General features: G+C 37.3%; 1 protein-coding gene across 5 annotated transcripts in view; it reads left to right on the plus strand.

Moving 5' to 3' along the window:
• Positions 1 to 16656, plus strand: part of ccdc85cb (coiled-coil domain containing 85C, b) — a 63069-nt gene that overhangs the window by 44606 nt on the left and 1807 nt on the right. Inside the window, exons 3-6 of one of the 5 annotated variants that reach the window (XM_038286125.1) lie at positions 230 to 271; positions 5870 to 5911; positions 11071 to 11175; positions 16464 to 16556. In XM_038286125.1, coding sequence (XP_038142053.1) covers positions 230 to 271; positions 5870 to 5911; positions 11071 to 11175; positions 16464 to 16556 — 282 coding nt within the window. The remainder of the gene's footprint in view (positions 1 to 229; positions 272 to 5869; positions 5912 to 11070; positions 11176 to 16463; positions 16557 to 16656) is intronic. The other 4 variants (XM_038286126.1, XM_038286127.1, XM_038286128.1 and 1 more) reach the window with 4 other exon arrangements.

Consider the following 16656-nt stretch of genomic DNA (forward strand, 5'->3'; position numbering starts at 1 on the left):
AATGCTCATCACACTTTTTAGAGTATAAATAATTAATAGGAATCCTTTCTTTCCTACTTCACAAATGCCCACTTATGTTGGTATATCACACACAATTCTAAAAAAAAAATGCTTTAAATGATGTCACTGAAAGATAAAAGAACATTGAAAGCTTTAAGATGTTTCAGTAAAAAAAAAAACAGGAAAAAGAACAATGCAATAATTCTACACGTTGTGTTTCTCTCCCTAGGCCCAAAACCGCTATAGCTTATCACAGATACAGATGAAACAGGTAACTTTTTGAAATGTCATCATTATAAATGTTGGCTCTACTATTCACCAACTCTTTGGGCCTCTTCTTCATTCTTCTAAATGTTTGGTGATGGGACTCTTTACAGCTTTGAGCTTGAAACTTTCTACTTCCTAAAGGATGGACACAAAGCAACAGTTGCAACATTTAAGAGTTTACTAAATGTTTTAGGGTTATGGGTGGTTTTAAAAAAAAAAAATGTATTGCCTTTGTTCTTAGATGGCCAAAACGGGAGAAACTTACTTTCTAAATGCAAGCAAAAACATTCTGGACCTCCTGAGGGGAAATCTGTACTTTATCTATGCCTGGTCTTATCAACCGCGACCCCAGTGTTTGGGGGTTTTGGCCACTTATTGTGGAATAAATGTAGGTTAAGGCTACATCTACATGCAGCTGAAGGTAGTATGTGCACAGACATGTTTGTCAAAGATGAAACCAGACAGGTGAAAGGAGCTATAATAGGCATTTTAATACTTCTGCATGCAGGTGAGGGGAATAGTAATTCTACCCCAGAAGTAATGGTGTTAAAAAAAGAAGAGTAGGGCTAAATAAAAACAAACAAGGAGTGAAAATAAAGCCATTTGCTTTGTCCACTTGGGTTCACACCAAATTCACATGTTGCTGTAAAATCCAAAATAAATTGTTTACCAGATAGACCCAAACCCAGCTTTGTTTGGTTTGAGTCCAACTCTTCCATCCCATAGATAAGTTAGTAAAGGTTATCTACAGCTTTTCTTATCATGATGACCCCATACATAATGATTCACTCAACACACAAGTGTTTGTGATTCATCAATTGGCACTGCACTTTGTCATTTCACAGTCAACCTCTGCAACAACTTGTAAAACCGGTTTCATTTTGAGACCGTGCTGGAGGACATATTTTAGACTTATTGGAAAAGCAAACTTAAAACTTGACAATTTTCTTATTTTGTTTAAACTTTTCTGATGTGGGATTCATGTAAATCTATCAAACAAAGCATTAAAAAATAACTTTTTTCTCTGTTTTCCAGCTCAGTGCTTAGATTTCCTACAGTTAAAAAAAGCAACCACACCTTAGCAACCACACAGATTACTAAAAGAAGTTGGCATCATTTCTAGTTTCTGAAGAATTGTCATGATGTTGGCTTTCTTCTTTAGGTATGATTACCTGTAAATCTCATTGTCACACCTTTCATTCCTTGAACCCCTTATTCTTTGCACAGGCTTTGTCTCCAGTGTAAATCTAGACAGCTGCTGTTAACTTAAATCTGGTGAACATGCCATTTCCCTTGACAAGCAAACAATAGGCACAATTTGGAGGTGTGTGCCTCTTTACCCAGGTGGGAATTCATGTTCATTGATGCCGTGGTAATGCTAAGTAATCTATTTGGAGATCGTCTCTGTTTCAATTTCACCATATGAGACTTCCTCAAGCACCTAAAGAGAGAATCCATGTTGATTGCTGTGGCGATAACTGTGGCGCAGTCTTAAGGCTGATTTATACTCAGAAACAAGGTCGTCTGTGTGTGTGTTGCAGTGAATGCAAATGTGCCCCCGCCTTTGTCGCAGACACTCTGCTGCACTCTCCAAAATTGTAGGTGGCCACAGACAGACGGCCTCTGATTGGTCAAATCTACATCCACTCTACACTATGGGCCGGATTTATCAAGATCCAATTTTGCGTGCAGTAATTTGCGCTCGCAAACTGGAATTTTGCGCGAGGGGCTGAACCATGGTTTGCGGGTGATTTAACAAGAGTGATTGCGTAACTGGTGGCAGGTGCAAAACTGTTGGAGACGCCCTATTTAAATGATGGTTTTGCGCGTTTTGTGGTTTGCGGCAAAGTAGTTTGTAGTCTGTACAAACTAGTGCATTAAGAAATTTAAATCTTAGTGACCCCCAACAAAAAAAAAAAAAATATATATATATATATATATATATACATATACATATATATATATATATATATATATATATATATATATATATATATATATATATATATATATATATATATATATATATATATATATAAATTGGCAACCTTTATTCCCTAAGGTGGTATGTGCTGCAGTAAAAAACAAAAACAAAACAAAAAACAGGTGTTTTGTATTGGCCTGTGACTGTGGATGAGATCCCCGCAGCATTGGCATGTTGCTCCACAGGCGCAGGGGGAGAACCCCGACCCCGTCGCACAGCACTTCTGAAAAAACGAGATAGGGAGATCCCAGCTCTCGCTGCAACCGTACGCTGGAATGACCCAGATGCAAAAAAGTGCAATGTTGCAAGGAGTTTTGTGATATCTGGTATTGCGTGGATCCTCCTTGTGGCTGGCTCCAAATCCATTCGGAGTTCCCCCAACAGCTCCAAAAAGGCAATGCTGGATAAACGATATGTTTTGATGATCGTTTCCTCGTTCATTCCAAAAATATTCACACGGAGTGAAAAAATGCGTTCTCTGCGTCTCCTTGCTTTATTTCCATGTCTCCTTCTTGCGACAGTAACCGCTGCCATGTGTGCGCAATTACGCATACAGACCATTTGCACCTTCTTTTGAAACGTGTTAAATATAGAGTCAGATACCGTCAGCAAAATTGCGTTCAGGTTTGATAAATCACTTTGCGAGTGCTAAATTAATATATTTACATGTTCTCCTCCCACAAGACGCACTTTTGCGTGTAAACGCCCCATATTGCATATTCATTGCAGAAAAAGTACTAAATGGATAAGAGGCGCTATTTAGCACGTTTTAAAGACCAAATCCTTTTAGCACGCTGTTGATAGATCAGTTTGTACATTTTTTAGCGTGCGCAGTGAAATAGCTCACGTTTTTATACACGCAAACCTTTGATAGATCCGGCCCTATGTGTATTTCCTGTTTGGTACATTGCCGGCATGTTTTGTTTGTATGACCGCCATCGTGGAAAACGACTTGTGAAGATGGAACAGCTGGAAGAGCGAGGTGCGCGAGAACGCTGGGACCCTTTACCCACCTGGATCCCCGTTTTTTTTCGCCCTCATGTCCCTCCATTGTTGCATAAACTTGCCCCCACTTCCTTACCGGTTTGGCTGTATCTACAGCTAGTCCATGACTGTCCCTCTTGAGTTGTGGCGTGGAATAACATAGTATAGACCACACATCAATATTGGGTATAAATCAGAAATATCTGTGACAAGCTCACTGCGACACACTGCTTCGGGAGTATAACCATCCTTTTAGTCCACAAGCTTAGTTCTGACCAAACTTAGTCCATGTATAGTCACTTCTTTTTTATTTTTTTTGTAACATACCATCTGGATTTTAATGTTATCTTTTGTTTACATATTCATTCCATAATTAAAACCATTTCCTGCATAAATGTACCCCTTTTTTGTATTTTATAAACCAGCACATGTAATCTAAGTATTATATATGCAGCCCCCCACTTTAAATATGATCATTGCAGTTCCAACATGACTGACTGCAGCTCTGCCTGAGACAAATTGTATTTCCAAATCAAAAATCCCTATTTAAATGGGGTTTTTTTTATTTTGTTTTTTTAGGTATTACAAAAACATTTTCTTGCAGCAAGTGTTGCTTCTGTGTCCAGTCCTTTTTATGTGCCTCCAGCATGTTCTGCTAATGAATTACACCAGTGGTCCTGCTGTGTACATCTGACTTTCCTTGGTTGGAAAAACCTTAGTCTGTCCTTGAATTTGCACTGCACCATGTTCAGTACTCAGTACTCCAGGTGAATGAATGCTACATCGTGCTTTGGTGCATAAACCACACTGGCTTGTTCATGCTTGTCGAGACGTCTGGTGGGCTGAATAATTAAACGTATGGGAGCAACACAGGTGGATCCATGTATACATAATGCATGGCTGACAACTGGCGTGTGAGTGTAACTGAATAACAAAAAATGTCAGTTTGAAGATAAACTGATTTAAGGGAGAGAAATTTCTTTGAAAGAGGGGAAAGCATCAAATTTTTTTTCCTGTTCCCTCTTGATGACTACATCCTCGCAGACAGAAAGGCTAGAGTGGATTAGCTGAGTCAGTTGACATATTACCTAACTTCCTAAACAGTAAAATAGGTTGATTGAAACTTGCTTTCAGCTAATAGAGAACAATAGCCTCTTATTTGGGGAATGCTGAGCTCGTAGGCCAGGTTTGTGGAGAAATGTTTACTGGAATGGATTGCCAAATGGAATGACTTCAGAGGCAAGGCTGCTCTGTATTCATAAAAGAAACCAAAAGAAAATTGGTTTAACAAAAACAAAACTTAAAAATATCCAATAGTTGTTTTTTGTGTTCTCTAAGGCCCCGTCCACACGAAGCCGAACCCTGGCCTAAACGCACAAATTTTTCACCAAACCAGCCTCTCATCCACACGAAGCCGGCGTTTCGGGGGTCTGTAAACGATCTTTTTTTTATTCAGCCTTCAGAGTGGGAAGATTCTGAAACGCCGTTTTCGCGTTTCCATCTTTAAGCTCTAACCGCATTTTTTTTTTACATGCATGCGTCATAGCGTCGCCTCTAAACACGCATGCGCGACACAGTATCACAACAACAATGGTGCCGTACTGTGTTGAATGGTTGCTGCTCATGCTACTCACCCTGCTGTCGGGCTTACAACAGAATCATCTTCTTCTGGAATATCTCCAGGAAGAACAGAGCAATATCGACGACATAGTTCAGCACCTGAATTTGACTGAACCACGAAAATGTACATGTATAAATATTTGTGCGCATGCCCAACATTTCGTCGCCTATTTTTGCTTTGGCACGACAGCGCCACTTACAGGCCTGGCATACATTTTGCAGCGTTTTCATGTATTCGTGTGGACAATCACATTTATTTTACATCTCCGTCTTTACGACAAACGTTCTGGAAAATATTAGCGTTTCGTGTTCGTTTTGACTTCGTGTGGACGGGGCCTAACATGCTTGCTTATTACTGTGTATTACTGCTTATCATATTATAGGGCCACTCAAACTTTGCTTTCACATGATTGTTCTTGATTGTTGATAAAAAAAGTAACATAATATTTCAGTTTCAGCAGATTCAGATGATACAAATTCTACTGCCTATAGTTTGACTTCCTATAGAAATACTGACTGTCATAACTGGTAGTGCATCTTGCAATACTTACATAAGCCACTGCATATCCAGATGCTTTTTACTGTGTTAACCTTTTCCTGGGCCAGGGCAGCCTTCTGAAAGCATTACCCCCCTCCCTTTGTTTCTTTTACATTTATCATGTTAAAAACAGGTTGTTAGGATAAAATACATTCACCCTAGAAAAAGGTTCTTGCACTATTGTTTTATCATCCAACTCTCCTCTTAGCGTCCATAACTCTTGCACTTCATGATGAAGGTTGTCGATTAATGCAAAGAAATATAAACGTTGATCAAACTTTTTAGAGTATTAATAATTAATAGGAATCCTTTCTTTCCCACTTCACAAATGCCCACTTATGTTGGTATATCAGACACAATTCTAAAAAAAATGCTCACTGAAAGATAAAAGAATATCGAAAGCTTTAAGATTTTTTACTTAAAAAACAGGAAAAAGAACAATGCAATAACTCTACACGTTGTGTTTCTCTCCCTAGGCCCAAAACCGCTATAGCTTATCACAGATACAGATGAAACAGGTAACTTTTTGAAAAGTCATCATTATAAATGTTGGCTCTACTATTCACCAACTCTTTGGGCCTCTTCTTCATTCTTCTAAATGTTTGGTGATGGGACTCTTTACAGCTTTGAGCTTGAAACTTTCTACTTCCTAAAGGATGGACACAAAGCAACAGTTGCAACATATAAGAGTTTACTAAATGTTTTAGGGTTATGGGTGTTTTTTTATTTTTTATTGCCTCTGTTCTCAGATGGCCATAATGGTAGTTTCTGACTTTCTAAATGCAAGCAAAAACATTCTGGACATCCTGAGGGGAAATCTGTGCTTTATCTATGCCTGGTCTTATCAACCGTGATATAGTTGTTTTTTGTGTTCTCTAACATGTTTGCTAACAGAGATGGCAAAAGTACTCACTCTCCGTACTTGAGTAAAAGTACAGATACTTGTCTTAAAAAATACTCTGGTAAAAGTGGAAGTACTGATTAAACTTCTTTACTCAAGTAAAAGTAACAAAGTACAGGCTTGTAAATTTACTTAAAGTATAAAAGTAAAAGTAGAAACCACTTTTTTCTTGCCGTTGCCTACATTTTAAATGGATGTCTGCCAATAGGACTAGATCTCCGTTGTGTTCATTTTCAATCATCTCGTCATCCATGCTACTATGCTAACGCCACCGCCACCAAGCTGCAATGATTTGCTGCGAATGAATACCGCCGAATCTGTCGATTCATCTTGTAGTGGTGCTTCAAATGCAACGTAGATTCCCATCCAATTAGACTGAATTTGGTATTGATGACGTGAAAAATAATAGCGGTAACTCCATTGAAATGATTCAAAACTAAAGTAACGAGCCAATTTTTTTAAAATGTAAGGAGTAGAAAGTACAGATATTTGTCTAAAAATGTAAGGAGTAGAAGTAAAAAGTCGCCATAAAAATAAGAAGTAAAGTAAAGTAAAAATATCAGAAAAATCTTCTTGAGTACAGTAACGAAGTATTTGTACTTCGTTACTTCCCATCTCTGCTTCCTTATTACTGTGTATTACTGCTTATCATATTATAGTGCCACTCAGACTTTGCTTTAAAATACATTTACCCCAGAAAAAGGTTCTAGAACAGTTTAAGGATTTTTTGTTTACCACGAATTGTTTATTCTAGTTATACAAAGGGAGTGACTGTATGTATTGAAATAGTCTAGAGCTATTATTTTCTTTTAAGTCATACTGTAATAGATTGTAAACTATCGGTATTTATTTGCAGTCATCTGTGTTGAAATTGGAGTAACTCATTCAGCCAAATAAATATTTATGTTTTAAACAATTTTACATCTTAGGCATGAAGAAAAATAGCCATAATCCCAGTGGATCATGAACAGATTATTAAGAGACTAGTCACTGATGACTGTAAGGTTTATTTTTCTTTGATACATGTCTTTCAGGCTTCATTTACAAAATGACATTGAAAGTTACGTGCCAAATTCAAAGGGGATTATAACTTGATTTTACAATGTAGCTACTTTGAAATATATATTTATGGCTGAATCACCAAGTTTGCATTCCAAACGTCTCTCCTCTGTTTGCTAATGCAACAAAATGTTGGTTTTCATGCTAAAAAAAGAAACCATTGCTTTTATTTTGGGATGGAACTCCTCCAGTTGTTGTTTCCCACCAAATACACAAATTCCTGCCACTCAAGCACATGGAGAAGTATCCAATTTGTTAGTCTTTGTTACTGTGTTGAGACAATGGACCTAGGAGATGGGACTACAATCGAACTACTCAATAACTACATTTTTATTTTCTTCCAAATAAGACTTTTATAGATTTATTTCATGATCAAATGCCTTTATATCTCGGGCAAAAACTATTAATTTAAACTCCAGCAGTTAAAAACGGTGCTTTTAGGGTGATGCCAAGCTTTATCTGATTTGAGACTCAATTTCTGACTTAAAGTATGGATTTATTGTGCATTAAGAGAAACCTTTTGAAAACACATTTTGTCCTTGTTGAAAGCTTTTTATATTGGTAAATGGCAACATCCCTTTTCATTAGAATCAATTAAGATTGAGACAAGAATTACTAAACCACAGAATACGACTAGTCGAACCGAGACTATAACAATTTAACACTGATTAGTCTTTAAAATCCAGTGTGTCACATGTAAAACGATCAAATGCTTAAACAAAAAATATCGTAAATGTCTCAAAAGGAGAGTAGTATATAGTCTTATTATTCGGGTGAATTCTGTATTGTGTATTGTGTTGTGTGTGTGAGATTAAGTGTTAAACTCTTCTGTAGAAGACCCTGGTATTGAATGTTAAACTTAGCACCTTGTAAGTTTGAGTATAATTAGTTATTATTCTTAGAGAGAGGTAGGAAAAGCGAACAGATCTCATCGCTGTCCTTTCCTTGCCTCTTTTACTCCCCTGAAAACAGCACCTCATAACTCAAAGGGAAAACAATAGCTGATATTCACAGCTTCTTCCTGTCAACACCAAGAACACTGATGGATTGAAGAAAAAGGCCCTGAGTTTTATTTATCCTAGGTTGTCTTGCAAAGAAATATCTTCTTAAGCCATAGTGGTAAAGTTCAACTAATGCTTGAGAGCAACATCAAACCAATCAGTTGGTTTTACTTAAATGGAAGACCACAATGCACTCCCAGTGAATGTCTAATTCATTCTTTACTGGTTAAGTTTATGTGAAGAGCTGATTTTATCTAGAATGAGTTCATCATTCTTTTTCGTTTGACATTTCAAGGCTCTCGAAGCAGCCTGGAGTGAAGAATTGTGGGGTTGAATTTGAAAAGCCAAAAGATAGATCAAGAAGTGCCGAGAGAAAGATTAGGAAAGGTTAGATGAATGTCAAGGAAGAAAGTCATGAATGAACCGACAAGGAATGCCAATTTTGGATTTGTGCTCAGGAAACGTATGCGAGTATTTACCTGACTTTTACTCATACAGAGATATAACACCATATATAACATAGAGGCTTCCAAGCATCACATGTGGTTAGAAACCACGCCTTGCACTGGGGAACAGTCATCCGTGACATTAGAAATGTCACAGGGACCAGGGATGGAGCTATGTCTCTGCCTACAGGGCGACGCAGGGCTGGTTTGTGTCCCCCTGGAACGGCTATCTTTGGCTACGAATCAGGACAAAATCTAGCGTGTGCTGTGCAATGTTGAGGCCATATGTGAAGACATAAAAGGGATACACCTGCAATGAGATGAAGTGCAATTTAGTTAGAGATGTGCTTCGGTGGGGGTGTTGGAAGGGAGATCTTAATGTATAAATGCAAGAGATGTAAAAATTCTTGTTAGGTTGTTTGATGGCTTGAAAGCAAATCCTCTGAATCTAGAAACTATATAAATTTCCTGATTCTGCCATTTCTGGACTTTTTGGTTCTGTTTAAGTTTTTACTTTGGGTTTTCAGTTGTACCTTGATTTCTGTGTTTTCTAAGTCAAGTTATTTTTCAATTTATTATCATCCAAGTTAATTTCTAGTTATATTTAAGACCTGCTGTATTTCTTGTTTACTCTCTGCCACCCTCTTTTGTCAGTCCCCTTCGCCCTAGGTCCCTTCTAGAGCCTTCATTCCACGCCTGTTCCCAATCAGTTTATTATTCAATTATTTGTTCTGTTTGTCATATATACCCCTCCTCTTCAGTTACTGTTTGCTGGATTCTCTTCATTCCTTCGTTCCCTCACTCCTTCTTTATGTCCTTCCGTTTATAACTAGTTTCCTAGTTTTTGGTTCCTGAGTTTCTTGTTTTGGCAAGAGATAATCTCTGCTTCTTCAACTCTTTATTTGGGTCCTCAACAAATCTAATATTGAAATTAAGGGAATAAAAAGCTTTTTTTTCTGATCTTATGATTTATTATTATATACCTTATGAGATATATAATATAATATAATATAATATAATATAATATAATATAATATAATATAATCCCAGCCCTTATATCAGGTGTAGATACAATTTAGCTTACCTAAGTGGAGTTCCATAATTCATACACTATCAGGAGTGTGAAGTATAGATAGATATGAAATAATACCATTTGTCTTGAAAGGTGTTTTTTCTTAATGCCTCCATTGTTCTTCCAGAATGCTTTACATTAGAGCATTTTTTATGATACTCAGAGGTGTACAGAGGTGCAAAAATCATTTGTTTACTGGTTACATAAATAAAGTTGAATGAAATTGCAACTCAATCGGACAAAATTAATCTTTAAATTGGTGAATGAGCTCATGAGCTTGAGTTTGTTATAGTTACATTTTTTTGTCCTTAAAGTCCTGTTTGCCTTTTTTTGAATTTTCACCTTACAGTGCTTTTTTTTTCTAGTTCTATTTACTTTTAGAGAATTCAGTTTTGCTGCAGTCCTAAAGCAACTTAACTGATCAGCGAGTGATTTGGGGTAAAAAAAGGTTTAGAAACTGCACAGATGCACTTTAGCAGCAGCCTGCCAAAAGACAGCTTGCTCAAATTTCATTAATGGTCTATAAAGATATGTTTTGAAGACAAGTTGATCCCAAAAAGCTATTTGTTGAAAACCTGGCATACTGTGGAAGATCAGCAGATGGATGATGCACCTCTTAGTTCATGTGTCAGATCTCTGCAGCATGTTTTCGGCTTTATTTTTTGGCTTTATGTCATGGCACAATAGCCCTTTTTTCTCCCTGCCTTTTCTTTAACTTAATTTATTTAACTGTGTAATTCACTAATATGTCATTTTCATATATAAAGCTCCAAATACACATATGTATTGACAGGTGTTAGCAGCTGAGTTAGAAAAAATATTATTTGAAAAGTTTATGCTTTTCATGGTCTTCTCCTGCTATTGGTGTTTTCTGGGGTCTCAAATGACTGATTCTGATTTTGAAATATTCTTAAATTAACATTCTTAAGATTGAGAGAAAGATAAATGAGCAGTAGGTTCTTGGATAGAGGAAAGAGTTTTGAATCCAACAGGATAAATGCAAGAACTTTGACCGCATTTATTCAGCAAACCACAAAAAATCTGTTTTTAATGTCTGACCAGCCAATAACTTCAATAGTTTTGACTGATTTATATGCATTAAAGTAAGCTCTTTCGGTGTGTTTCAGTGTCCCTTCATTGACGCATTTTATCTCTTCTCTTTTTGTGGTGTGTTTGTTTTGTGGCCACGTGTGCACAGCAGTGTAACCCAGGTGACCTTCGAGCCCTGAGGAAGGGAATGACGCTGTACCACTCCGAGTCCCAGCTGTCCTCACTGCCCCAGCGCCAGGAGGCCATGCACATGGTCAGCACCCAGGAAACACACACTGACGCGCACAGAGGGAGGCCAACCCTCACTTACCTGCTCAGACAAATGTCATAACAACAAGGAACGTTTTAGATGTGGTTAAGTGTGGATTTGGAGTCTGATTTCATACCAAAATAAACTCAGGCACGCCTAATTGTTAGGAGGAGGACACTGGTGCCTACAATTTTAAATCAAATCAGGTTAGCTTTAATTCACTTTACTAGAGACTCTTCAATTACATTCCCACAGGCAATTCGGCTCTGCATTACTCATGACAGGAAGGGAACTCAATCAGTGGGAGGACAAGGGATGGGTCACAGGGTGGTGGAGGCACACTGGAAAAGAAACAGGCAATAAAAGAAACTTAGAAGGAGTCTGAACCCCATTCTCTTGATCCTATATCTAAACCCTTAAGCTTTTCTCTGCCTCCTCTGAGCCCGTTTGTTCTGAATCCCAATATGAAAGCAATAATCCTCTTCAATCTATCCCTCCTGCTGACCCTGAGAATGTCCGGGGTGGAAAGACTAGGCAATTATTTTTAGTCTGATCAAAGGAAAGCCATTTCAAAGAAGACTGTATCTCTAGCTTTACCTGTTTTATGTATATATCATCATAAAACAGGGTTTTACTGATATTTCCAAGCAGGGAAAAGATAATTACAAAGTTTACATTTGCGGGCTGTATTTAGTATATACTACTATTTTTTTTTATGTTACATTAGTAATTAGCATGTAAGCACAGTTAACAGTTACCTTTCCTAGAGATTTGCTAGAGTCGAAAAGCATTTCTAAATCTAACCTGATTGAGACTCAGAAACATAAAGTGGGATGCATTATTTTGTCTCTCTGTCATCTGCTACAAGTCTTGCTCTTTCTCGCTTTTTCACAGCCTCAGTAAACCACAGACATCTTCTGATATTTGTTGAAAATAATAGTTTCAATTAGAAATGTTTTTAAAATCACTGAATTCTTTATTTTTATTTGTTTTAACATAGTGATACTGAAACTACCAGAATTTATGTTTTGTGTGATGTCAGGTGTTATAGCTTGTTTACTGAATAAAAAGGGTTTGATAGAAATGAGCCCATTGTAGAGAGCAGCTTTTTTCTCAATGCATCTCTTATGAAACACAGTACTTTAATAAAGCATAGCAGCCTAATCAATGCACTTTCATGCATATTAGTTAGATTGTACTCCAGGAGCATAAACTATGCTACTGTACAAAATACACTTTACTGTAATGTAACTTTTTTCACCATAAACAAGTTTCAACTAAGAAAAAAAACAAATTAAGTATATTTAGAGCTCTAAGGACCAGTTTAGCTCTACTTTAGCCTTTCTCCCTCTAATTTGAATAACTCAAATGAATCAATAGATTAACAACATATATTTGTCAATCCGTATTCCATTGTAAAATTGAAGTCACTATCTACTAACTGCACTGCAAAAAATTGAAATATAAGTAAGTATTTTTTTCTTAAAATAAGTGGATTTTTCCTGAATTGAGGAGGTATGGCAGGCACTCTGGAACAAGATGATTTAAAAAATCATCAAAAAATTAAAATAAGAAAAAACAATTGCATTGTCTGATTTCAAGTGCATGTTATCTAATTATCTTATTTTAATATACTCATTCCATTGGCAAATCATCTTATTTAGTTACTTTAGCTTTTTTATTGACTTTTTCTTTTTTTTTTTCTTATCTCTAGATCATTTTTGCAGTATAATTATTAAACAATTAGCTTGTGTCCAAATTTAGCTAAAGTTTATCCATCTGTAAGGCAATGTGTCATGCATTCATTTTAATGAATAAAAGCTGAATTTCAGAGAACGGGACGTTCTGTACCCCTTTCGCTCCACCAGCTCCTTCTTTTTACAGTGTTTAGTCCTTTGTCTCATCCACACAGAGTTTCAGGTCAATGAGCATGGGTGAGGGAGGGAGTGAGGTTGTCAGACTACAAATGTTTGGAGAGAAGAGAAGGAAAGTAGTGGGGGGGGGGGGGGGGGGCAGTCTGTATGCGTGACTAACCCAAACACTTTTCCATTCTGATCTGATTATGTATACTCTAACTGATCTAACACTGTTTGAGTTGCCCCTCCCCTTTTGCAAGGCCTGTTGATGCAGTGAAGCCTTCCCTAAGCAACATTCAGATAAGCAGTAAACACTGTCTTTCTACTGTCTGGATTTTTCTTGTCAACGCACAGCTCAGGGACTACAAAATAAAGTGAAAACTGAGCCTCAGGGCAGTTGCCTGCATGGTTTAAATGTTTTCCTCCTTGAAAACAGCTGACTCGCATGAATGGCCCATCAACAAAACCTCTGCATAAATGAATATTGTGCAAAAGAGAGATCTGATGTGTTGAAGCATGGGAAAATCTAAAACATGCAGGACTGTACTGTAGCATAGTCTGAGAAACTGAAGCCTTTGTGGAAATTGTTTGTGCCTACATTCATTCCTCTGATCTGCCAGTTACCGATACTGCTACAGTTTCTGCAGAACTATATTTCTTTTGTTCCCCAAGGCACTGCTGCTTTGGTATGCTAAGATAAACCATTGGATTTGAAATCCGCTGGATCGGAGTATTTAAAATGTTTATTTTGCATTCAACAAAAACTAAACGGTCTGTCTGATTTAGAAGGGTAAACCTCAAGAGGCCAGCGCTGATAGTTTAACCACAAAATTCTTTGGCTAAAGTAATTTAAACCATTCAAAATTTGACCTCTGACCAAGCATCATCAAAAACATGCCTGTTCTTTTCAGTGTTGCTCGCCATCATCATAAAGCACTTAACTACTATTACTCTAACCTAATATCATGACCTAAGAATATATGTTGTAGTTTTGTTTTTGATATTATAACTTGTGATAATGTAATCAGTAAAAGGTGGCTATCTATCCAGCTATTTTAAAAGAAAAATCTATATTAAATGTACTGTTTCTATGACAATATGTCATTAAAATAGTTGCTTGCTGTTTCTTAACAAATATTTTTTGATGCATTGAAAAAGATATGGATCAAAAAATATTACATGCATAGAGAGCCTATCCACATAGTGATATGGTGTACATTAATATTTCGACAAATTTCATTATATTCTAGGGCCCTAATCCTGACAAACTTCTACTGTTCCTTATGATTACTGTTAGAAAACTCATTCAAAAAAATGTTTTCCCTCCTGTTGTACGTAGATATTCTATTTCAGTTTGGGTTATTTATATAGTGCCAATTCACAGCACATGTCATCTAAGAGCACTTTACAGAGACAGATTTTTGGCTGTTGTTGTGTCATGTCATGATTGACCAAATTACACTTTTGTCACAGCTTTCGCTTGATAAGCAGCTGTGGTAGCTAAAAAGATGGCTCCCTAGTGCAGCTACCAACGTAAGCATAATTTTTAGTGTTTTCCCTAAATAATGTGTTAAGGCCCTCAAACCAAATCTGGCCCCTCATGATAATTTATCTGGTCCTTAACAGTATAATGGAGGATTTTTTGCCAATTTTTGAAAAGACCTGCCCTCTCCACTTAAAAAAAATGCACATGCACAACCCTGTACCCACAACCGAGAGGGAATGCTTATCAAACGCGTACGATAGCACGCACAAACCCATTTCTCCTCATGCACGCCGTTTAAAAGTGGCTGTTTGCATCGCTCATACAAGCTTACTTTCCAAAGGAAGATTTGCAATTTTCAAGTGAAAATGGGGACGAGCAAGTTGGACGGCCTTTCGTAAACATACCACCAGAATGAATGGCAATTGGAAGGACCAATTATTTTGAAGATCCTCCACTATACCTTTAAGAGCCAAAAGTAATATAATTTCATAAAGTATTGCATATGTTCTTCTACAGAGAGCAAACTACTGAATAAATTGAATAATAAAACAATAGGAGAGCAGTGTTCTTTTTTTATATATAGAAAGATGTTTTTAAAGTTCTGCTGTGTAGAGTGTGATGTCTTCTGCCGTTATCAGCTGCGACAACAGCGTCGGAGAAAACCCTAACCCTCTAAAGATGGTTCCTACATACAGCCATCAGAATCTACTATAAAATATTTTAGGAAACCCCTAGAGGAGTAATTTTTAATTAAAATAAATTGATGCATGATCATATACTTGATTGTCAATTGATCAGGTCCCTAATTAACACCTATAGAGCTGAAAATCATCCAAGTGCAGTAACCAGCCAATTCCTCTTTTACTTCCTGTGAATAATAGATTTTAGATCAGATAAATTGATCAAATGCCGCTTGTGGTATTTGCTTATCTTTTAAGTATGCAAAATAAAAACAAAGCAAACAAGAACCAGGGCAGATTGTGTACTGTAGTTGCTCATTAGCCAATAGAAACTAAATCCTGTGCATATTTGTTTTGAACTTAAGCCTGGAACCATTATTTATTAGTTTCGATTGGCTATTAAAAACAGATGGCCTCTTTCAGAATGGAGCCAATCTTTTATGGAGTTAAAATCAACTTAACTGAAAGGGTGATGATTATAATAATCTTTGTGCTTAACCAGGTATGATGGAGACTTTTCTTAAAAGAAAACAAACAAAGCAAATGATAGGAATGATCAGAAACAGACAAAAATGTATGTTTGTTCTGTCTAGGGGGAAATCACTGGGTTATTATTGCTAGATGAATGTTTGGGCATCCAAACTGGCTCATGGAGGTAGCTGATAAAAGCATCACAGGCATGAATTGAATCCTGGTGAACAGAGCCAGAGAGCTGTGTCTAATTCTTGGGTCCTGATGCCAGGTCACACAGAATGCTGCCATTGTGTGTCCCTGAGATCTCTGTGTCCCCCAAACAGAGAGCCACTGTCTGGAGCTAACCAGGGGGTGAGATGAGTCAAGCAAACACTCTGGTCTTCTCCTTGCTGGCTCACTGCTCCCATCACAGCAGTTTAAATCACGCTGTGCAGGTTGCAGACCTTGGAACCGATTGCAAAAAAAAAAAAAAAGAAGTCCAATGGAGGTGATGTGAGCTGTGATGAAAGGGATGACATTTTCGGTGCTTCAGTACAGGAAATGTCTTGTATTTTTTATCCTGATCCAGGTGGAGAGAGTGTGGTGAACTCTCTTTGTTTTGGTTTATGTTCATTGGAGGAGATCAGGGAGGAGGAGCATTTAGTTTAAACTCTGAGTGACAGCAGATGTGATAAGAGCACTGATTTAAAGCCTCTACTCTACCTTTGCAATGTGCCCTTTATTTGCATTTTGCTGCTGCTTTGTTTGGTTTATTTAAAAAAGGATGACAAAAATATTCCTGTCGTTCTTCTACAGGGAACAAACCGTCTACCAACCAGTGAATCGTCTCCAGCCACCGGCTACCTGTCCTGCGTCCAGAAGCCTGAGGCAGTGGTGCACGCCATGAAGGTCAGTCATTGGCTCATCTCACATACGTTTGTGTAATGTGGTTAATGTAGTTAGCCTTTATAACAATCTTCTTTTTTCTTTAATCAGTCATTGAAACCAT

Source organism: Cyprinodon tularosa, unplaced genomic scaffold, assembly GCF_016077235.1.
Source record: "Cyprinodon tularosa strain WSP-4 unplaced genomic scaffold, ASM1607723v1 ctg22, whole genome shotgun sequence".
Classification (NCBI taxonomy): domain Eukaryota; kingdom Metazoa; phylum Chordata; class Actinopteri; order Cyprinodontiformes; family Cyprinodontidae; genus Cyprinodon; species Cyprinodon tularosa.